Genomic DNA, 25,363 nt, shown 5'->3' on the forward strand with positions numbered 1-25,363 from the left:
ATGGAGGCAGAGACTGGAGTGATGCCACTACAAGGAATGCCTGGAGCCACCAGAAGCAGTAAGAAGCAAAAAAGGATTTTCCCCAAGGCCCTTCAGAGGGAACATGGCCATACCAACACCCTGATTTTGTACCTATGGCCTCCACAACTGTAAGAATAAATTCCTGTCTATTTAAGCCACCAAGATTGTAATTTCGATGGCAGCTCTAGGAAAGAATACAAGCATATTTTCTTGACTAGAGAGGCCACATCCCTGGAATGAGCAATTCATTGGATTATTTTGTTTTGTTTAGATACAGCTTGTGAGACAACTAGTAGATGAACTATTATAAAACACAACCCACTTAACTATAAAAATATGCCATGTTTATATAACTCTATATCAAGTGAGCAAATCAAGTATTCATTCCTTTTAATTGAGTCAGACTGGTCACTTGGCATATGAGAGATGGAATCAGCATTGACTGAGCACCAGATTAAAAAAAAAACTCAAAAATAGATTTAGTAATTTGGTAAGATTCTCACGGATAAGAAGAAATGTGACTTCCACTTTCACCTCCAATATACAAAGAGCTTGTGATTCATCACTCCCATCTCTACAATAAGAAAAGCCTGGACAAACTGAAAATCAGTGACCTATCTTAGACCCATCAGAGAACTGAGGTCATAGGTCTACCTGCCACCCTGAAACCTATAGAGATAGATTCATCCAGGGACATACCACATGAGAGCAGGAAGGGGTGGGCAGAATTGCTTATGGGGAACAGAAGATGCTAGATATTGTCAATTAGTAGGAACTCTTAAATAGTAACAATGATGAATTGCTGGAGACTGAGGGCAGAGTAGCATGAGATTGAGAGACTCATAGTCATAGTAAGGCCCTCATACATTGTGGGCTTTCCCTTTAGAAAGCACACCAGGTTCTCAGGGTTAGGTTCTGAGAAAAATCTCCTCAGAGCCTTGGCAGGGGGAATGGAAGGGTAACTGTCCCAGTCTCTTCTCCCCAACAAAGGCCTTCTCTCCAGGGAAAAGGAATTTTTCAGAGGCAATTCTGGAACTTTATCATAGCTAGGATAAGGGAATTCTGCCCCACTCCAGCGCTATCTACCCTGAGGAAAAAAGAAAAACCATAGTCATCAGGGGGCAGCCCTTCAAAGAAATAGATTAGATAAGGGAGCAGGGAAAGTGGGAAAAAAACCAGAGAAGGGAACAGGGAAAGTGGGAAAAAAACCACAAATCTATATCCCTTGAGGAGGGTGGGACAGAAACACACATGAAGGCCACAGCCCCACTAAATGACTGAGAAGTAATCAGAAAATTATACAATGTTCCTATCTGCTATTCCCTACCACCACACCAATAAGCCTCCAGTATAATAACACTGTGTTACAGTTTGAAGACCAGTAAGGCACAGATCTTCTTGAAACTAGTACCAAGAGTAGCCCTCAAATCAAGAGAGAAGACAAAAAACAAAAGCAAAAACAAACAAACAAAATGGACCCTAGAGGAATTGGAAGCCTCTGATCCTATAGCGGCAACTAACATTAAACACAGCTGAACTCCTAGGCATATTAATAGAAATTCTCACATTAAAGCCTAATTTACCTTAGTCTCTATTACCTGATACAACATTTCTGGCTTTCAACAAAAAATTTCAACAAAACTTACAAGGCATGCAAAAAGGCAAGAAAAAAATGCAGTAATCATCAGGACAGACAAAGTAATCATCAGAACCAGACTAAGACATAACACAGATACTGGAATTATCAGACAGAGAATTTAGCATAGCAGTAATTAAAATATAAAGGACCCTAATAGGAAAATATAGACAACATAAAAGAAGGTGAAAAAAAAAAAAAAAAAAGGTGAAGTAGGATTTTTTTAAAGGAAAATGAACAAAAACCTAACATATTAAACTGTAGAAAACTAAAGACAAAGAGAAAATCTTGACAGAAGACAGACAAGGATAAAAATCATCTGTAGGAAAATGCACAAGGATCAGAGCAGACTTCTCATCAGAAACTATGCAATCAAGAAGAGAAAGGAGTGAACTCCTTGAAATATTGAAAGAAAATCTGCCTTCTTAGAATTCTGTGTTTACCTAACTTGTCCTTGAAAGGTGACATAGAAATAAAGCCTTTCTCAGACAAATAAAAACTGAAAGAGCTCACCACCAACAGACTTTCCCTGCAAGAAATTCTTCAGGCAGAAGTAAAATGACATAAGTCAGAAACTTGCATGTACACAATGAAAGAGTGAGCATCAGAGAAGAAATAAATGAAGGTAAAACAAAATCTTTTATTTTCTTATTCTTAACTGATCTAAAATACAACTTTTTCAAGCAATAATAATAATAACATTAGGGAATTAGAGCACATGTATAAATGATCTAAATGATAGCAATGTCATCAGGGATGAGAGGAATTAGGAATTCTCTGTTATAAGGTACCTGCACTTCTGATGAAGTAGTGTAGTGTTATTTGAAAGTGGATTTAATTTATTTTAAGATATATATTGCTTATCCCAGGGCAACTTTTAAATAGTTTTTAGATTATTTAAATAGAAATTTTTTAATTAAAAAATAAGCATAAAAAGGGGAGATAAAATAGAATGATATAAAACACTCAGTAAGAGAAAGCAGTAAAAGAGGTGAAAAGAAAAAAGAACACATGCAGTGGGTAGAAAACAGGTACAAAGATGGTAGATTTTAATCCAAATATATAAATAATCACTTTAAATGTGAATAGTATAAAAGTACCAGGTAAAGACAGAGATCGTCAGATTGGATTAAAAAAAAAAAATACCCAACAGTATGCTGTGTATAAAAAGCCCACTTTGAATATAAAGACTCAGATAAATGCTACATAGATGGAAAAAGGAGATTCTAGTCCCAATCCTCTCCCTAAATTGATATGTATTACAAAGTCACTTAAACTTTCTGGACCTCATTTCCTTATCTGTATTTGTTTTCATGTTGTTATGAGTTTTCATGTAAAATTTTTGCTAAGGAGTTTAAACCGTCTTTGGTATGATATAGGCTCCAACTTTTCATCATTTTCTATATACCATGTTATCCTGTCCTGCCTTGTACCCTGTAAGTGATTCCTGCTATAGTCTTATGAGGTAGGTCTGCCAAATTCCAGGTTAATAATTTTTAGATAAACATTTTTCTAGTGACCTTATAAATTAAATAATAAATTCAGACCCAGTTATGGACTGAACAAACAGCTTGACAAAATTGCATACTGGGTTTTAAAATTTTGTGAATTTGTTTATATGGGAGTTAGTATAGTACAAGCCACAGAACTCGGTTATTTTTTAACTTGAAGAGACAAGTAAAACATGGAGAATCAGGACACGTCAATGTCTTATTCTGATCTGACTTGATACTTATAACTGATTGGAAAGAAAGAAAATGCTTGTTTTTAAAAGGATGAAAGATATAAGTGAAATTATCCCAAATATGTAATTGCCATTTATTTAATTAAGTTAATTGAAATAAATTCAGTTGATGGTGATGGTAATCTACCAAAAATTTGAGGACACTAACATGAAAAGAATAGAGGTTGACTTTACTTAGTCAATCAGTATAAGATTAATCAATTAATCTATAATTTACAAGGCCATAATAACCTTCTGGGAAGCGCATTTATCTCAAAGCATGTGCTTTGGTTTGAAATATCTCTATGAAATCAAGCCATAATGGTCAATTTGTTAAAGTCTTGTACATTGGATTTTTTTAATTGTTCAAGTTAACATTAAGCTAATGGAATATAGTTTACTTTGTTAGCAACCAAGAAAAAGTGGTGAAAATCCTAACTCTGAAAATGAGAAGTTTTATTGGATGGTTTTTGCATCATATTTTGTCTTCTAAGCTGTAGCAGAACAACGAGCCTAGAAAGTATGGGGCAGATGAACATAATGAAACTTAAAATTTTAGATAAAATGAAAATGTAACTTAAAAGTCATGACTTTTCCTCAGCTCCCAAGAGATTGATTTAGAATTTCTTTCACTTTCTCTGAGAGCCTGGAGATGAAAAATGCAAAGCTTTTTGAAACTGTGGTTCTTTAAATTTAGAGGTATCTTAATCATGAATTATAAACATCGGAGAATTTTTCAATTCATGCTTCAGTGCTCATAAGCATGCAGGAGAGTGAAGGGGTCTTCTGAAATCTGGCAACTCTTAGTTTTATCTTACTCTGTTTACCTATGTCCCATCTGAACTAGACTACAATGTTGTTTCCATTAAAATTCCTGCCTTTTGTATAAGCTGTGTAGCCTGTTTATCTCCATGCGAGGATCTCATCTTTCAGTCTGGTGAAGACTTACCCATTCTTCAAGGCCAGCTGAAATGCCTTTTCTACTCACTAGAGCCTGGAATGACTTATTTCTTTCCAAGATTTTCATAGTTATTTCTATCACTCATATGGAAACTTTCATACTGTAGTTATCTGTGGGAATGTTTTACTTCCTTCATATGATTTTAGGCATCATAGTATCATGGTGCTTCCTGGAACATGATAAATATTCAAAGGATATTAATGAATAAACAAATGAGTTGAGCAGTCTCCATGTTTAGGAAATGACGATACAGTTACATGGTTGGCCCAGTAATTTCTGCTATCTTAACAGTCCTATGATATCCTTTGGGCTATAGCCAAAAAAAACTGGAGAGAGCTTGTAAAAGTTTAATTCTGAAGATACCTGTAGACAAGTAATATAGAGTGCATCTGTCCAGTGGATTTAAAATTAAAGTGCTGTGTGACCCATTAATGTTTAAATTTTTATCTTTATGTAAGATTGCATAAAAGGCTAATATCATAAATATATATAAATACTATCTAGACAATGCTATCTGATTATTGGATAGATTCAAATTTTATACTGAGGGGTGCATGTAAATGGAGGGTATGCACAGAGTGAAATAATTTTGATTTTCTATGTTAGGTACTGTCATGCCATCTAGTTTTTGCATTTTGAGACAAAAATCTCAATAAATGTAGAAAATGGAAGATTATGGGGGGAAAAGAGATCTTATTTCACAAAAAAAGGAAGCAAGGAAATGTAGGCTTGGTGATGTGAATCTCATATTTGACAGCTAAGACCTTTTTAGAAATAGTGTTTTTAAGTCTTTCATCTAGAATAGACCATCACCATCATTTCTCAAGTTAGTGTCCTAATGCTAGTGAGGTTCCCTGAGAAGGGCGTTCTCTTTGTAGCTCTCATTCCCTGGAATTTTACTGAGAGTAGGATTTAACAAGATTCGTTTACATTATTAGGCTGAAAGTTCCCATTAATATGTTGACTCTCAAGAGTGGCATCACCTCTCTTTGTCCTCTCCTGCCCTATGTCTTTCACTAATATGATATGGTAGAGACACTTTAATTATGTGCTGTAGCGCTAGGTAACATTCTCTATTTTCCATTTTAAGGTATAGTTCTTAAATCCATTAAATCCATTGACTAGGTTCATTTCCTTTTGCCCTGCATGAGTGGAAAGAGGCACATTTATTGAGCTGGATTTCTCACCATCAGGGAGAAAGCAATAGTCAAGCCTTCTGAGCTATGAAATGGAAAGGAATTTCCCTTTAGAACCCCTAGTTCAGCTTTTTAAAATTAACCACCACAACACGACATCAATAGGCACATACATATACATATACATACATATATATACATCTTTTTATTTCTCAATAACTGACCTGAACTTCCTCATGAGCCCTATTTCTATTCATTCATTTCCAGTTTCTTGAAATATGGCTTAATTTTTCCTATTACTTATAACCAAATCACTTTCTGTTTATCCTGTCACTTCCCAGTGACTTACTGTCATTTAGGTAAAGTTTCTTCCAAAGTCCCCTTACCTTCTCCTTTCCTTTTCTTGGACAGCATTCCAGTGCAGAGGGGTAGGTTAATATGACGTCGTGTTTTGCAAGAGGAGCCTTGGACCACTTGCTGATTTCAGGTCCTTATTTGCTCCTTGGGCTCTCACTGACCTTCACTGAGGTGTCTTGCCATACTCATGTCTTTGAGTCTTGCCCTCTGGCCTGGCTGTATCCAATGTTCAATTTTCCAGCGTTGGTGCAGCCCATGGTCTGTTCTTGTCAATGTTAGAGACTCCCTTCCCCACCACCACCATCATCACTGTTGTCTATAAGTGGCTACCCTTATCTACAGGTCCCTCATTCCACACTGTAGAGAACCTCAGTAGGCAACATATTTCTTAATTCTCATCTGGCTTCCATGCCCAGCACTCAAGGGCCTCAGGAATTTTTGGATCTCTTCTACCTCTCACAGGTCCTTCTTGAGCAAACAGGGCCAGATTCCACTGTTTCTCTCCTGAGTCTACTCCACTTTGCTGTCAGCCATTCCATGAGGCCGGCCCCTCCCATGGTGCTAGGAAGGAAGTGGCACATGTATCATTCTGCCTTTGGATCACCAAACCTATCTGGATTATTATAGACTGATAGGTTCTGTCCTTCTGTGGCAGTCAACCAGTACTTTCTGCTGAATGTTGCATTAAAAGAACTCAAAACATATAAATGAAAAAACAAAATCTTTGTATGTTTCTTAGACTAATCCAAAAGGATTAGCACACCCAGGAAGCATACTTCCCCAGACCTCTTTTACAGGCTTTTCTCTGCTTGAGATAAAATAAAATTTCCTTTTATATCACTGGAGTTATGTATTTAGTTTTAGTTAAAATAAAATACATATAGTTCTTGTTAGATACCAAAACAGTCTGTGTGCAGCATTTCTGATGAGAGGATCAAACATCTGATGGAGTTCATCACCTCTTGCACAGGAGCCAGTCAGCATATTCTCCCCATTATGCCATCCTAGATGCTGATATTCTCAGATGAGACCCATTGATAGGATCAGCAAGAAACTGGAACATTGGCCATGAAAGATGGTAACTTGAAAGTCACAGAATCACAAAATTAGTTATGAATGTTAAGTAATGTGTAAATGCATTTCTAGAAGAGAAGTTAAGCTTTTGATCAATGAGTTTTAATTTAATTTCTTCCTCTTGGCCTTCTCTGCTAGGTTGGAGAGCAGAATAAAATATCCAAAAATGCAGTTTCATTCTTGGCATATTACAAATGATCAGCAATTGTTCCTTTCCAGGTGTTGAACCTGCCAGTGAGAGATCATCACAGAGCACGGTTCTTAATCCTTTTGGGACTTTCTCCTGATGTGTTTGGTTAGGAATGGGAAAGCACATGTTGCCAAATGTTTCACCTTAAGTGTTTGCATCTATGTGTATTCTGTTGCTAATGTTAATCCACAGAGGGATCCAATTTCTTTGGCTTTACAACAAGCACCCAGACTTTGAACTATTAACATCATTAGATATTCATTCACAGCACCAACAGGGTAATCACTTTAGAGCAAAGTACGCTTCAGATACGCAAACCCAGATAGTCATACCAAGTCTCTATATCTTTTTATTCTAGGCACTACCCAAATGCCATCTCATTTAATCTGCTACTTGGCTAGGGCTGCCATAACAAAGTATCACAGACTGGCTGGTTTAAACAATAGAAATTTATTGTCTCACCGTTCTGGAGGTGTGCGTCTGAGATCAAGTTAACAGCAAGGTTGGTTTAAGGTGAGGCCTCTCTCCTTAGCTTACAGATAGCCATCTTCTGCATATCTTCATATGGTCTTCCCTCTGTGTATCTATGTCCTAATTTTCTCTTCTTATAAGTACACCCGTCCTATTGGATTAGGGCCCAATCTAATTTAACCTTAATTACATTTTAAAATACTCTGTGTCCAAATATAGTCACATCCTAGGATACTGGGAGTTAGGAATTCAACATAGGAATTTGGGGGACACAACTCGGCCCATAACATCCACTTAACTCTACAGTGTTACACTTTCACCTGACTTAACCCTTCTGCTTTACAGTTTGTACCTCATTGCTGGCCCTCCTTTCAACAGTTTACAGCATGCCTTCCGACATCCCTATTCAATGATAAAGGTGACAGAGGTATTCACTCCCATTTCTGGATACACCGTTAGATGTCAGTCTGTCCCCAGAATGCCCAATGATGCTGCCCGTTCTCTACGCAGTGGCTGAGGAAATATGTGGATGGTACGTCCTGTTGGAACGGGAACCTCCAAAGCTATTGAGTAGTCTTGGAATTCAGATCAGTGTAGACTTCTTCACCATAAAGACCCAAGGGTCCTTCTGTGTTTCTTGTGCTCTTTCGCTGAGGTCTGGCAACTTCTTTCCCTATATTCTCCAACACTAAGTCACTCAGAATTGATTTACACTCCTCAGGGCCGGCAGCAGCAACATCTTCTGGGAGCTTGTTAGAAATGGAAACTATCAGGCCCCAATCCAGTTTTACTGAATCACAATCTGTATTTTAACGAGATTTAAACAATGTGATTCATATGCACATTAAAATTTCAGAACTGCTGGTCTTTCTGGCATCTCTGTCATTCAAGAGGAGAAAAACGAAAGAGTTTTATTTCAGTTACTAAGTCTTACTTATATATAGAAACTCCCTTATAGGTCTCTTTATCAGAGATTATTTTAGATTCCTGACCTTAATAGAAACTTGGTCTTTCCTGAAAGACACTGCTTTCTTTGCAGCCCTGTATAGCCGTGGCTGAACATGCACCACACATCCATGTGTTTGATGTGGGGCAGGAGAAAAGATAGGTTTTTAAACTTTATTGTCACTTTAAGACTCTCGAATATTTTCTAATTCTTTCAATAATTTTTCTAAACCCCTTAGATCATTGAATGTCCTCCAGGGCCTATCCTTGTGCTAGACCCACCTTGAAAACCTCCTGCTTCCTCTGTGACCTTGTACCTGTACAGCTGAGTGCTGCTGGTGGAAGCCTCTCTGCCCAGAACACCATGCTTCCCAACCTCACCTGGACCCTTAGGGCCTCTTGTCAAACCTTTGTCAGCAGCCTCTCCCACTTCTCATAGCAGCACTTCCAATTCCTCACTTCTTCCTTCAAATTCTCAAATAATAACCACAATTGACTCAAAAGATTGCCATGCCCCTGGTTCATAGGAAAATTTGAGATATAAACATACCAATTTCCATACTTTGAGAGTACTTTCAATTTCTAGTCCCATCTTTCTTTCCATCTCAGAAAAAGGGTTTTGATTCATATCCTGCATGTAGTTTGTCCTGTACTTTGATTTTAATTCTATCCTATCTCTCCTAGGACCTTCCTTTTCTATAATTCTGTCTCATACATAGGTTCAATCTTTTCCATCCAAGTGTTTAGAGAAGGCTCTCAAGCTTCCAAACTAAACCAGGATCGTTTGTTTTAATCTTTCATTGTTCCCTTTAGTTTCGGTCACAATATTTGCCACTCTAGTTATATATTTAATTTGGGATTATATGTACAGTATTTTCTCACTTGCTAGAGTCCGAGTGCCATACTGTTGTCTATGAAGCTTCTTTTTTTTTTTAATATTAAAAAAAACTTGAGGGTAAAGTACAGTTAAGCCCTTGAGGAGATGGAATAAAATGAGATAAAAAGGGATTTGCTCTGGACAGAAAAATAGAACCCTCTTCTTCAGAAACTGGGGAAAATAGGAGGGAGGAGATATAAAGACAAACAATTTATACATGTGGATGCAGTAAGTTGATGGAGTTAATCTTTGTTAACCTCCATTTTTAAATTGAAGTGACAGGCAAGGGGGTGTCATTTGAATATTAGGTTGAGATTTATTGACCCACTGATACCACTGGGTTTTTTTATCCCCACCTTCTAACTTTTAAGGTTCAGAAATACTACATTCTGTTTGTCAAAAGCAGGGGGAAGGTATTTACATTAAAAAATGAAAACATAAGTCCATAATAAGAAATGACAGGAATATTCATAGCAGTTTTATTTATAATGACCATAAACTAGAAACAACCCAAAGGTCTATAAACAAACTGTAGTATATTCATACAATGAAAAGAACTCAGCAGTTAGAAGGAACACTGATACATGCAATAATATGAATGATTATCAAAACAGTATGTTGAGCAAAAGAAGCCAGACACAAGTAAGTGCATACTGTAAAATTTTGTTTCATAAAGTTCTGGGACAGGCAAAACTAAAACATCGTGATAGAAATGAGAATCCTAGTTTTCTCTGGGGAAGGGGTTATCTTGTCCAAAAGTGATCATGAGGGCATTTCAATTACTATGATGATGAAAATGTTCTGTATCTTAATTGAAGTAGTACAGACATCTGTCAGGACTTAGCAAATTTTATACTTGAAATATGTGCATTTTGGTGTATATAAATTGTACCTCAGTAAAGTAGTTTTAGTTAACTTAAGCTTCTCTGTTTTACATTCATTTTAGCAACCTCATAGCAGTTGAGAAATTTGAGCCAGTAGTGGAAGATTGGAACAGTCACCGTAAAGAACAGGAGAGGAAGCTAACTATGAATGCCAGTTCCTGATGTCCCGTCTCCTTCTCTCTCACTCTATGTTAGGTACCCTGTGTACTCGCTTCTATAGTGGACTGTTCTTAGGTCTGTCCCAGCACTTACCACATCTGTTTCCTTGCTTCAGCTGCCATTCAGTGAGTTCTTTGAGAATGAGCATCGTACTCTTTTTACCTTTTCTCTCCAGTGTGCCAGTGTCCCCATAATTACACAGCATGTATTCATGACTGTGGCGTGAATGGGTGGAAAATAAATTATTGAGTACCATTGAGAAAGGCTGAGGTAGGAGACTAAGTTCATAATGGAGGTCTATTAGTTGTGCAGATTCTTCAGGATTTTCAGTCTTGGTATTGGAGTAAAGGCACAGGGTCAGAAGGATCCAACTTTCTCCTCTTTATGCAACTACCTTCCCTGACTAGGCAGTAAGTTCCTCTAGGTAGAAGTCATGCTTCTCTTGTGTTGTCTTCTTTCAGTGCCCAAGAGAGTGCTAAGTGAATTTGGCTTAATGACCAGGTGTGTGGATTCTTGTGATGCTTTGATGGAGACAGGTGCAGGAGGAGGAGGGAGAACGCCTTCATGAATTAGAATTGGGTACTGTTTTTGTAGTAATTATGTTTTGATGCAAACTCAGAATCGCTTGTCAAAACAAAAACACTTTATGGGATTCTGTTATCCTCCTCACTAAAGTTCTTTTTGAAGAGTGAGGTTGACACTCAGGAAAGTGGACTCACTTGCTCAAAACACCAGAATATCAGGTTGTAGAGACACTTTATTTGGGGAGGGGGGGGTAATTGCAAACAACGCTGAAATGAGTATATTTGTGTGTGAATATCTTTATGTGTGTTTATATCTTTATGCACTTGTATAGCAATAGGGCACATTTTTTAAATAGCAGATTTTCTGAGCTATTAAGGTGATAGCTATAATTTAATAAATTTTACAAAAGTATCCTGCAAAGGGACTGAACTCTAACTAGTGTATAAAAGTTCTGGTTCTCTATCCTTTCCTCAAAATGGTGTATTGTGAAACATTTTTTTTCATTTTGCCAATGTATTGAGTATAAATTTTATGTATATATTGTTTTATTATTTAATATGGACTATTTCCATTTAATATTTAATGAATGTCTTATTCATATATCTGCCTGCTTTGCTGTTGGGTTACTGGTATCTAATAGTTATTTTCTCAAAGTTTTAAATTTATATTCATCCATTCATCAACCATTTATTGAATTCTTATCATATGCCCAAACCACTTGAGGCACTGAAGATACAGTCATGAACAAGGCAGATCACATGCTTGTGTTCATTGGGGATGAAAACAAATACCCATAAAATCTAGTGTTAATAAATATAAAATGTAACATCAAGATGATGAGTGCTGAGAAGAAGACATGGAAGAAATATTTCCTTTTCCAAATTCATTACAAAAACTTCACAATTGTTCTGTTTTTTTAAACTTTGTTTATATGCCTTTCCTTTTTTTTGTAGAGAATTTTTTAATTTTAAAACTTCATATCAGTCATTTATTAATTTTTTTTAGCTTCTTGCTTTTGTATCTTGTTTAGAAAGCTTTTATCCTTACTCATCTACCTTTAAAATTATCTAATTTTCTTCTTCGGCTCTAAGCTAATTTGAACTTCCATCTCTTGTTTTCACTTTGGAGCACTATTTTTAATTCCCTTGATTTTCTTCTTACTCTTACTTCATGGAAATGTTCCTTCCAACTTGAGTGGAAGAGATACTAACACATTTTTGTTGTTGCTGTATGTCTATATTGTGTTAGGTCCTGTGCTCTTTACGTTCACATGTTAATTTCATTTTGAAAAAGTAAAGACTAGCCTGTGAAAACACATACATATTCAGAGAATTGTTCTTGTAATACTGTAGTATCTGGACAAGTGCTGTCCATTAGACTTTCTGCAATGATGTAAATGTTCTATATCTGCAGTTCCAATATAGTAGCCACTACCCAAATGAGGGTATTAAGCACTTGAATTGTGGCTAGTGTGACTGGGAGAAACTGAATTTTTTTTAAAATTTTTATTGGAATATAGTTGATTTACAATGTTGTGTTAGTTTCAGGTATAGAGTAAAGTGAATCAGTTATACATATACACATAATCCACTCTTTTTTTAGATTATTTTCCCATATAGGCCATTACAGAATATTGAGTAGATCTCCCTGTGCTATCAAATAGGTCCGTATTAGTTATCTATTTCATATATAGTAGAGTGTATATGGCAATCCCAATCTCCCACTTTATCCCTCCCTGTTTTTCCCCATGGTAATCATTTGTTTGCTACATCTGTGACTCTATTTCTGTTTTGTAAATAAGCTCATTTGTACCAATTTTTTTTTAGATTCCATATATAAGGGATAACATATGATATTTGTCTTTCTCTGTATGACTTACTTTCCTCAGTATTACAATCTCTAGGTCTATCCAAGTTGCTGCAAATGGCATTATTTTGTTCTTTTTTATGGTTGAGTAATATTCCACTGTATATATGTACCACATCTTCTTTATCCACTCCTTTGTTGATGCACATTTAGCTTGCTTACATGTTTTGGCTATTGCAAATACTGCTGCAATGAATATTGGGGTGCATGTACCTTTTTGAATTATGGTTTTGTCCAAATATATGCCCAGGAGTGGGATTGCTGGATTATATGGTAGTTCTATTTTTAGTTTTTTAAGGAACCTCCATACTGTTCTCCATAGGGGTTCTCCCAATTTACATTCCCACCAACAGTGCAAGAGGGTTCCCTTTTCTCCACACCCTCTCCAGGATTTACTGTTTGTCAACTTTTTGATGATGGCCATTCTGACTGATATGACGTGATACCTCACTGTACTTTTGATTTGCATTTCTCTAATAATTAGCAATGTGGAGCATCTTTCAAGTGCTTTTTTTTTAACATCTTTATTGGAGTATAATTGCTTTACAATGGTGTGTTAGTTTCTGCTTTATAACAAAGTGAATCAGTTATACCTATACATATGGTCCCATATCTTTTCCCTCTTGCATCTCCCTCCCTCCCACCCTCCCTATCGCACCCCTCTAGGTGGTCACAAAGCACAGAGCTGATCTCCCTGTGCTATGTGGCTGCTTCCCACTAGCTATCTATTTTACGTTTGGTAGTGTATATCTGTCCATGCCACTCTCTCACTTTGTCATATCTTACCCTTCCCCTTCCCCATATCCTCAAGTCCATTCTCTAGTAGGTCTGTGTCTTTATTCCCGTCTTCCCACTAGGTTCTTCATGACCTTTTTTTTTTCCCTTAGATTCCATATATATGTGTTAGCATACGGTATTTGTTTTTCTCTTTCTGACTTCCTTCACTCTGTATGACAGACTCTAAATCCATACACCTCACTACAAATAACTCAATTTCGTTTCTTCTTATGGCTGAGTAATATTCCACTGTATATATGTGCCACATCTTCTTTATCCATTCATCCAATGATGGACACTTAGGTTACTTCCATGTGCTGGCTATTGTAAATAGAGCTGCAATGAACATTTTGGTACATGACCCTTTTTGACTTACGGTTTTCTCAGGGTATATGCCCAGTAGTGGGATTGCTGGGTCATATGGTAGTTCTGTTTTTAGATTTTTAAGGAACCTCCATACTGTTCTCCACAGTGGCTGTATCAATTTACATTCCCACCAACAGTGCAAGAGGGTTCCCTTTTCTCCACACCCTCTCCAGCATTTATTGTTTGTAGATTTTTTTGATGATGGCCATTCTGACCAGTGTGAGATGATATCTCATTGTGGTTTTGATTTGCATTTCTCTAATGATTAATGATGTTGAGCATTCTTTCATGTGTTTGTTGGCAATCTGTATATCTTCTTTGGAGAAATGTCTATTTAGGTCTTCTGCCCATTTTTGGAATGGGTTGTTTGTTTTTTTGTTATTGAGCTGCATGAGCTGCTTGTAAATCTTGGAGATTAATCCTTTGTCAGTTGCTTCATTTGCAAATATTTTCTCCCATTCTGAGGGTTGTCTTTTGGTCTTGTTTATGGTTTCCTTTGCTGTGCAAAAGCTTTTAAGTTTCATTAGGTCCCATTTGTTTATTTGTGTTTTTATTTCCATTTCTCTAGGAGCTGGGTCAAAAAGGATCTTGCTGTGATTTATGTCATAGAGTGTTCTCCCTATGTTTTCCTCTAAGAGTTTGATAGTGTCTGCCCTTACATTTAGGTCTTTAATCCATTTTGAGTTTATTTTTGTGTATGGTGTTAGGGAGTGTTCTAAATTCATACTTTTACATGTAGCTGTCCAGTTTTCCCAGCACCACTTATTGAAGAGGCTGTCTTTTCTCCACTGTATATGCATGCCTCCTTTATCAAAGATAAGGTGACCATATGTTCATGGGTTTATCTCTGGGCTTTCTATCCTGTTCTATTGATCTATGTTTCTGTTTTTGTGCCAGTTCCATACTGTCTTGATTACTGTAGCTTTGTAGTATAGTCTGAAGTCAGGGAACCTGATTCCTCCAGCTCCATTTTTCGTTCTCAAGATTGCTTTGGCTATTCGAGGTCTTTTGTGTTTCCATACAAATTGTGAAATTTTTGGTTCTACTTCTGTGAAAAATGGCAGTGGTAGTTTGATAGGGATTGCATTGAATCTGTAGATTGCTCTGTGTAATAGAGTCATTTTCACAATGTTGATTCTTCCAATCCAAGAACATGGTATATCTCTCCATCTATTTGTATCATCTTTAATTTCTTTCATCAGTGTCCTATAATTTTCTGCATACAGGTCTTTTGTCTCCTTAGGTAGGTTTATTCCTAGATATTTTATTCTTTTTGTTGCAATGGTAAATGGGAGTGTTTTCTTATTTTCACTTTCAGATTTTTCATCATTAGTGTATAGGAATGCAAGAGATTTCTGTGCATTAATTTTGTATCTTGCTACTTTACCAAATTCATTGATTAGCACTAGTAGTTTTCTGGTAGCATCTTTAGGATTCTCTATGTAGAGTATCATGTCATCTGCAAACAGTGACAGCTTTACTTCTTTTCCGATTTGGATTCCTTTTATTTCTTTTTCTTCTCTGATTGCTGTGGCTAAAACTTCCAAAACTCTGTTGAATAATAGTGGTGAGAGAGGGCAACCTTGTCTTGTTCCTGATCTTAGTGGAAATGGTTTCAGTTTTTCACCATTGAGGATGATGTTGGCTGTGGGTTTGTCATATATGCCCTTTATTATGTTGAGGAAAGTTCCCTCTATGCCTACTTTCTGCAGGGCTTTGATCATAAATGGGTGTTGAATTTTGTCAACAGCTTTCTCTGCATCTATTGAGATGATCATATGGTTTTTCTCCTTCAATTTGTTAATATGGTGTATCACGTTGATTGATTTGCATATATTGAAGAATCCTTGCATTCCTGGAATAAACCCCACTTGATCATGGTGTATGATCCTTTTAATGTGCTGTTGGATTCTGTTTGCTAGTATTTTGTTGAGGATTTTTGCATCTATGTTCATCAGTGATATTGGCCTGTAGTTTTCTTTCTTTGTGACATCTTTGTCTGGTTTTGGTATCAGGGTGATGGTGGCCTCGTAGAATGAGTTTGGGAGTGTTCCTCCCTCTGTTATATTTTGGAAGAGTTTGAGAAGGATAGGTGTTAGCTCTTCTCTAAATGTTTGATAAAATTCGCCTGTGAAGCCGTCTGGTCCTGGGCTTTTGTTTGTTGGAAGATTTTTAATCACAGTTTCAATTTCAGTGTTTGTGATTGGTCTGTTCATATTTTCTATTTCTTCCTGGTTCAGTCTCAGCAGGTTGTGCATTTCTAAGAATTTGTCCATTTCTTCCAGGTTGTCCACTTTATTGGCATAGAGTTGCTTGTAGTAATCTCTCATGATCCTTTGTATTTCTGCAGTGTCAGTTGTTACTTCTTCTTTTTCATTTCTAATTCTATTGATTTGAGTGTTCTCACTTTTTTTCTTGATGAGTCTGGCTAATGTTTTATCAATTTTGTTTATCTTCTCAAAGAACCAGCTTTTAGTTTTATTGATCTTTGCTATTGTTTCCTTCATTTCTTTTTCATTTATTTCTGATCTGATCTTTATGATTTCTTTCCTTCTGCTAACTTTGGGGTTTTTTTGTTCTTCTCTTGCTAATTGCTTTAGGTGCAAGGTTAGGTTGTTTATTTGAGATGTTTCCTGTTTCTTGAGGTAGGCTTGTATTGCTATAAACTTCCCTCTTAGAACTGCTTTCGCTGCATCCCACAGGTTTTGGGTCATCTTGTCTCCACTGTCATTTGTTTCTAGGTATTTTTTGATTTCTTCTTTGATTTCTTCAGTGATCACTTCGTTATTAAGTAGTGTATTGTTTAGCCTCCATGTGTTTGTATGTTTTACAGATCTTTTCCTGTAATTGATATCTAGTCTCATAGCGTTGTGGTCGGCAAAGATACTTGATACGATTTCAATTTTCTTAAATTTACGAAAGCTTGATTTGTGACCCAGGATATGATCTATCCTGGAGAATGTTCCATGAGCACTTGAGAAAAATGTGTATTCTGTTGTTTTTGGGTGGAATGTCCTATAAATATCAATAAAGTCCATCTTGTTTAATGTATCATTTAAAGCTTGTGTTTCCTTATTTATTTTCATTTTGGATGATCTGTCCATTGGTGAAAGTGGGGTGTTGAAGTCCCCTACTATGATTGTGTTACTGTCGATTTCCCCGTTTATGGCTGTTAGTATTTACCTTATCTATTGAGGTGCTCCTATGTTGGGTGCATAAATATTTACAATTGTTATATCTTCTTCTTGGATCGATCCCTTGATCATTATATAGTGTCCTTCTTTGTCTCTTGTAATAGTCTTTATTTTAAAATCTATTTTGTCTGATATGAGAATTGCTACTCCAGCTTTCTTTTGATTTCCATTTGCATGGACTATCTTTTTCCATCCCTTCACTTTCAGTCTGTATGTGTCCCTAGGTCTGAAGTGGGTCTCTTGTAGACAGCATATATACGGGCCTTGTTTTTGTATCCATTCAGCCAATCTGTGTCTTTTGGTGGGAGCATTTAATCCATTTACATTTAAGGTAATTATCGATATGTATGTTCCTATTACCATTTTCTTAAATGTTTTGGGTTTGTTATTGAAGGTGTTTTCCTTCTCTTGTGTTTCTTGCCTAGAGAAGTTCTTTTAGCATTTGTTGTAAAGCTGGTTTGGTGGTGCTGAACTCTCTTAGCTTTTGCTTGCCTGTAAAGGTTTTAATTTCTCCATCAAATCTGAATGAGATCCTTGTTGGGTAGAGTAATCTTGGTTGTAGGTTTTTCTCCTTCATCACTTTAAATATGTCCTGCCCCTCCCTTCTGGCTTGCAGAGTTTCTGCTGTAAGATCAGCTGTTAACCTTATGGGGATTCCCTTGTGTGTTATTTGTTGTTTTTCCCTTGCTGCTTTTAATATGTTTTCTTTATATTTAATTTTTGATAGTTTGATTAATATGTATCTTGGCATGTTTCTTCCTGGATTTATCCTGTATGGGACTCTCTGTGCTTACAGGACTTGATTAACTATTTCCTTTCCCATATTAGGGAGGTTTTCAACTATAATCTCTTCAAATATTTTCTCAGTCCCTTTCTTTTTCTCTTCTTCTTCTGGTACCCCTGTAATTCGAATGTTGGTGCATTTAATGTTGTCCCAGAGGTCTCTGAGACTGTCCTCAGTTCTTTTGATTCTTTTTTCTTTATTCTGCTCTGCAGTAGTTATTTCCACTATTTTATCTTCCAGGCCACTTATCCGTTCTTCTGCCTCAGTTATTCTGCTATTGATCCCTTCTAGAGTATTTTTAATTTCATTTATTGTGTTGTACACAACATTTTGCTTGGTTCCTCTTTAGTTCTTCTACGTCCTTGTTAAATGTTTCTTGCATTTTGTGTATTCTATTTCCAAGATTTTGGATCATCTTTACTATCATTATTCTGAATTCTTTTTCAGGTAGACTGCCTATTTCCTCTTCATTTGGTAGGTCTGGTGTGTTTTTACCTTGCTCCTTCATCTGCTGTGTGTTTTTCTGTCTTCTTATTTTGCTTATCTTACTGTGTTTGGGGTCTCCTTTTCGCAGCCTGCAGGTTTGTAGTTCCCGTTGTTTTTGGTATCTGTCCCCAGTGGCTAAGGTTGGTTCAGTGGGTTGTGTAGGCTTCCTGGTTGAGGAGACTAGTGCCTGTGTTCTGGTGGATGAGGCTGGATCTTGTCTTTCTGGTGGGCAGGTCCACATCTGGTGGTGTGTTTTGGGGTGTCTGTGACCTTATTATGATTTTAGGCAGCCTCTCTGCTAATGGATGGGGCTGTGTTCCTGTCTTGCTAGTTGTTTGGCATAGGGTTCCAGCACTGTAGCTTGCTGGTTGTTGAGTGAAGCTGGGTCTTGGTGTTGAGATGGAGATCTCTGGGAGATTTTCGCCATTTGGTATTACATGGAGCTGGGAGGTCTCTTGTGGACCAGTGTCCTGACGTTGGCTCTCCCATCTCAGAGGCACAGCCCTGACGCCTGGCTGGAGCACCAAGAGCCTTTCATCCACATGGCTCAGAATAAAAGGGAGAAAAAAATCGAAAGAAAGAGAGAAAGAGGATAAAATAAAATAAAGTTATTAAAATAAAAAATAATTATTAAGAAAAAATAATTTTTTAAGTAAAAAAAAAAAAAACGGACGGACAGAACCCTAGGACAAATGGTGAAAGCAAAGCTATACAGACAAAATCTCACACAGAAGCATACACATACACACTCACAAAAAGAGGAAAAGGGGAAAAAATAATATATCTTGCTCCCAAAGTCCACCTCCTCAATTTGGGATGATTCGTTGCCTATTCAGGTATTCCACAGATTCAGGGTACATCAAGTTGATTGTGGAGCTTTAATCCGCTGCTTCTGAGGCTGCTGGGAGAAATTTCCCTTTCTCTTCTTTGTTCATACAGCTCCCGGGGTTCAGCTTTGGATTTGGACCCGCCTCTGCGTGTAGGTCGCCTGAGGGCGTCTGTTCCCCACCCAGACAGAACGGGGTTAAAGGAGCAGCTGCTTCAGGGGCTCTGGCTCACTCAGGCCGGGGGGAGGGAGGGGTATGGATGCGGGATGAGCCTGCGGTGGCAGAGGCCGGTGTGACGTTGCACCAGCCCGAGGCGCGCCGTGTGTTCTCCCGGTGAAGTTGTCCCTGGGTCATGGGACCCTGGCAGTGGCGGGCTGCACCGGCTCCTGGGAGGGGCGGTGTGGATAGTGACCTGTGCTCACACACAGGCTTCTTGGTGGCTGCAGGAGTAGCCTTAGCATCTCCTGACCGTCTCTGGGGTCCGCGCTGATCGCCGCGGCTTGCACCCATCTCTGGAGCTCATTTAGGCGACGCTCTGAATCCCCTCTCCTCGCGCACCAGGAAACAAAGAGGCAAGAAAAAGTCTCTTGCCTGTTTGGCAGCTCCAGACCTTTTCCCGGACTCCCTCCCAGCTAGCTGTGGTGTACTAACCCCTTCAGGCTGTGTTCACGCCGCCAACCCCAGTCCTCTCCCTGGGATCCGACCAAAGCCCGAGCCTCAGCTCCCAGCCCCCGCCTGCCCCGGCGGGTGAGCAGACAAGCCTCTTGGGCTGGTGAGTGCTGGTCTGCACTGATCCTCTGTGTGGGTGTCTCTCCGCTTTGCCCTCCACACCCCTGTTGCTGCGCTCTCCTCCGTGGCTCCGAAGCTTCTCCCCTCCACCCCCCGCAATCTGCGCCCGCGAAGGGGCTTCCTAGTGTGTGGAAACCTTTCCTCCTTCACAGCTCCCTCCCACTGGTGCAGGTCCCATCCCTATTCTTTTGTCTCTGTTATTTCTTTTTTCTTTTGCCCTACCCAGGTACATGGGGAGTTTCTTGCCTTTTGGGAGGTCTGACGTCTTCTGCCAGCGTTCAGTGGGTGTTCTATAGGAGCAGTTCCACGTGTAGATGTATTTCTGATGTATCTGTGGGGAGGAAGGTGATCTCTGCATCTTACTCTTCCGCCATCTTCTCCTCTGCTCCACATCTGTGTTCTTATGAATGGTTTCCCCTCCTTCCTTCCCTCAGAGCTTCCTTTAGGATATAGGTGAATCCATCCTCTCAAATGCATTTAAATCAACGGTAGTTGTAAAGGAACAGTTATAAAAGAATACAAGTTAGATTCAATACTTGAAGTTAATATTTTTTAAATGCACGCACATTGAAATCGATGTTGGGTGTAACTGTTTTCATAAGTTTTAGGACATTATTGTCAAGCTTGATGATCAAGTTTATTTTGAAATTAATTTTGAACTATTCTGCTTTAAGCAACTAGAATTATTTGGCCATTGTTAATATCACTCATTTGCCAGGTCTCAGGTGGGTAGGCTACAGCTGTATCCAGTCTCCAAGAGAGGTAGAAATGGAATCTCGTTTCACACAAAATTTCATTCATGCAGCCCTGATACAGCTTACTAAGTATATGTAACTATTTATATTACATATTTTTTGCAGTTTTATGTAGAAATGAATTATGCTGAAAGCCAAATTAAACAGAAATAAACATCTCAGGTAAATCATCTCCTCTTTCTGAATCTCCCATTTCTGCTCATATTTTCACCATTCCGTTCATTCCTAATGCTCCTGGACTGTAAACTTTGAGTCCTCTTAATGTTCCCACTGGCCAACCCCAGACCTAGTCACAAGGTCCTAGAACAAGTCTAATTTTGTTCTAATTCACTTGTACACTGAACTAGCTCAGGGCCTTATCCTTTCAATCTTGGATCACAACCCAGTAGAAATGTTGGCTGCCCTGCTTTCCTTTTGACCAGCCTACGGCTCTCCACACACATTGCCAAAGGTGATGGTCAAGGGAAGTTCTGTTGTGTAAATGAATCTTGAATGTCTTGAAAATAGTGGAAAGACCTTTCAGTCAAAGAAAATAGTATTATAAAGACACAGTACTATAACAACACAAATTTGTTGCCAAAAACTGACAACCAATTTGGGTTGGCTTGAGAGTAGATACAGGGACTGGATGGGGAAAACCAGAAATGAGACAGGTATCATCTTATAAAGTATTGGTTATGCCATGCTAAGAATTGTGCTTGAAACATAGTGGGCCCTCAATAAACATTCATTAAATGAATAAATCAATGAATCACTTTATCCACTACTAGTATATTAAATCTTTACGTTTAAACATTTCATATTTAATAATTGACTAGTTTGCACCTTGGCTCACTGAAGAAAAACAATGTATTCACGCTCTTTTTTCAATACTTCATATGTGGCTGATCTTTAATCTGTTATTATAACAATTAGAAACATTCCTACTCTTATGAGTGCTAAATGTTGAGTTCTTAAGGTTAACATATATAAATAGATGTTCATATATATATATATGTGTTTTTCTTTTTCTCTTTTTTCAGGGTCAGACATTGTTCAATGGTTAATAAAGAACTTAACCATAGAAGATCCAGGTAAATAAATAATTTTCCCATCGATAAAAGTATTTTCTTTGTGGTTTTAAGAAATACGTTTTCTCAGGGCTAACATGACAAACAAGCAAACCTGAAAAATTATAATTACATTTAAATATGTTTTTCCCATTTATACAGATTTTATGGTAGTCAATGTATATTTAACTAAATTTTATTTAGTTTACTTTAAAATTTTTTCAATATATAATGTCCTATTTTATAACATTTGATTCAGGTGATTAGCGACTGTTAGAATGGATGAGCAGTACACATGTCCATAAATAATTATACATATAATTTATAACAAGTGATTATGAAATAATGAAATTTCTCTTCTGAAAACACATAGAACTAAATCTCATTAATTTATAATTTTGCCTTAACTCCATTTTTGCATGAGGTTTGAAAACAGTGTTATTTGTAATTCCATTTTTTATCATGCCTACATTATGTTTTTAATACCCTTATTGCAGCCATGGACTCATTTATTGTGGTGGACATTTTGTGTATTCTGCAACGCAAACCAATGTCCACAATTTGAGAGCAGTTTCTACCAGCGCACTTCTTCATTGCCTAGAGCATACTCTGAATTGTGAGGAATTTAATGACTTTAAAATAATATCATGTAAGAGCTTTCATGTGTGGCAAATATTTCACATCACTGAAATAAAAATGAGATTATTTTGTTTAGAGAAGATGCTGAAAAAAACAAAAGAAAATAACATAAAAATTGGGATTACAGTGACAGAATGACATAATAGAGAAAGATGGCAATACACTAACTACGCAGACACTATCCCTTCAATTAAAAAAAAAAAATTGATACGGCTTTTACTCCTGCTTCTGGTGATTACCACCTTAGAATGGTTTAGAAATAATAGTACATGGAGATGCAAAGTTTTTATTTTTACTCATTTTGAGCTAACTTTATAAGGCCGTGCCACCAGAAAATATAGTTCTTATTCTGTACAAAATGTCTGTGTACATCCCCTGATCACTTGGTATATGATCTTTTAAAATACTTATTCTATCAAGTTAAACAGGAATAAAACAAGTAAGTAAAGATGAAGCAGCTACTGCCAGCATCAAATTATTACTAGGTGTAAAAAGGAGATAATTATTGGGAAAGGAAGCCACGGTCTTGACAGTTTTACCTTTCAGCCTCAGCTCAGTGCCATTCCTGACTTTGTAAACTGTAGCACCAGACAAAAGACTCCAGTGCTAAGAAAACACTGGCACAATCACAGAAAACCAGGGAACTACTGATTTGCAAAGAATATCATTTCTAAAATGGTCAAGTAGATACAAAAGAGTAGTTCTTTTGCAAATTAAGACTGAAAATGTACTTCAGTAATAGTCTGAGAAGAGGGAAAATATACAGGTATAATATGCTAGTAAGAAACATTCATTGTTTATAATTTATACAAGAAATATCATTTTAGCTATAATGTATATGAAAAACTGATTTTATTTGCTTGTTCAACAGTTTAAGGAGGTTGTAAAGCTTCATTAGAAGGTATATAAAAAGATAAAATCAATTATATCTGGGAAAGAACATTCATGTTTTTTAGTCATATTTATGACAGGCTGAAAAATTAGTTTTTGGTTGGTTGGTATGGAGTGAAAAATTCTGTACTGGATTTTAAGAAGCACTGATGATTGTTCTGAAGATATAACAGATTTTGCACACAGAAAATGAATCAATCTGGGAGATGATTCTAGTTAAATATGATCAAGAATGTAGCTGACATCTACTTTAGTGGTTGCATGATTAATTTAATCATACCATTTTAGAACTGCTCATGAAGAGATAAGTAGTTATTATAAAGCTAGGTCTAATTTTGACTTTATAAATTATCTGAAGATATTTAAAAATAATAGAGAAACCCATGCCAGGCTTCTATGTTGTGCTTATTTGATGGTCAAGTGGTTGTTTGAAGAACTCTAGGGATCATTTGAAGTTCTAGATCAATAATTTGTTGAAAGAGAATTTTGTGGCAAGTTGGAAGAAAAGACTAATGCTTTGGTATAGGAGCAGGTTCTGGTGATCCATTTAGAGATGGGGAGAGGGTTACATGATCTTCAGGGACTTCTGAGGGAAGGAGGTTACATAATCCAACACCAGTATATATTTACATATACATACCAAATTTTCCTTTTACATTCAGTCAACAATGGACAGTTAGGTTGCTTCCATATCCTGGCTATTGTAAATGATGCTGCAATGAACATTGGGGTGCAAATATCTTTTTGAGTTAGTGTTTTTGTTTCCTTTTGATAAATTCCCACAAGGGGAATTGCTGAATCATATGGTAGTTCTATTTTTAATTTTTTGAGGAACTTCCATAATGTTTTTCATAGTGTCTGCATCAGTTAACACCAACAGTGCACAATGGTTTCCTTTTCTCCACAACCTTGGCAACATTTGTTATTTATTATCTTTTTCCTAATAGCCATTCTGACAGGTGTGAGGTGATACCTCATTGTGTTTTTGATTTACATTTCCATGATGATTGGTGACGTTGAGCATCTTTTTCAAGTACCTGTTGTGGACATCTGTATGTCTTCTTGGAAAAATGACTACTCAGATCATCTGCCCATTTTTAATCAGATTTTTTGTTATTGAATTCTTTATATATTTTGAATATTAACACTTACCATATATATGATTTGCAAATGTCTTCTCCCATTCAGTAGGTTGCCTTTTCATTCTGATGATGGTTTCCTTCACTGTGCAAAAGATTTTTAGTTTGATCTAGTCCCATTTGTTTATTTTTGCTTTTGTGTCCCTTGCCTTGGGGGTCAGATCCACCAAAACATCACTGAGATCTATGTCAGTGAGTTTACCACCTATGTTTTCTTCTAGGAATTTTATGATTTCTGGTCTTACACTCAAGTCTTTAATCCATTTTGAATTAGTTTTTATGTATGCTATAAGATAGTGATCTAGTTTTGCTCTTTCACATGTGGCTGTCTAGTTTCTCCAACACCATTTATGACATTTCATGACACCAAGATAATGTTATTTCTTTCTTTTATGTTTTTGGCTCCTTGGTAGTAAATTAATTGACCATATATTTGTGGGTTTATTTATGGACTGTCAATTCTGTTCCATTTATCTGTGTGTCTGTTTTTGTGTCAATACCATACTGTTTTGATTAATATAGCTTTGTAGTATAGTTTGAAATCAGGACGCTCGATACCTCAGGTTTTGTTCATTGTTCTCAAGCTTGTTTTTGCTATTTGGGACCCTTTGTGGTTCCATACAAATTTTAGAATTATTTGTTCTAGTTCTACAAAATATGTCTTTGGAATTTTGATAGGGATTTCATTGAATCTGTAGATTGCTTTGGCTATTAGGGGCATTTTAACAATATTAATTCTTCCAATTCATGAGCATGGAATATCTTTCCATTTATTTGTGTCTTCAGTTTCTTTCCTCAGTGTTTTATAGTTCTCAGTGTACAGGTATTTCACTTCCTTGGTT

General features: G+C 37.0%; 1 protein-coding gene across 5 annotated transcripts in view; it reads left to right on the top strand.

Moving 5' to 3' along the window:
• RGS7 (regulator of G protein signaling 7) overlaps window positions 1-25,363 on the top strand; it is a 584,795-nt gene that overhangs the window by 377,141 nt on the left and 182,291 nt on the right. For 4 of the 5 annotated variants that reach the window (XM_057553541.1, XM_057553519.1, XM_057553530.1 and 1 more), the window contains exon 4: window positions 21,826-21,876. The exons of the other annotated variant lie outside the window; for it this stretch is intronic. In XM_057553541.1, the coding sequence (XP_057409524.1) occupies window positions 21,826-21,876 (51 nt within the window). The remainder of the gene's footprint in view (window positions 1-21,825; window positions 21,877-25,363) is intronic. 5 annotated transcript variants of the gene reach the window in all.

This window comes from Balaenoptera acutorostrata, chromosome 1 (assembly GCF_949987535.1).
Source record: "Balaenoptera acutorostrata chromosome 1, mBalAcu1.1, whole genome shotgun sequence".
NCBI lineage: Eukaryota > Metazoa > Chordata > Mammalia > Artiodactyla > Balaenopteridae > Balaenoptera > Balaenoptera acutorostrata.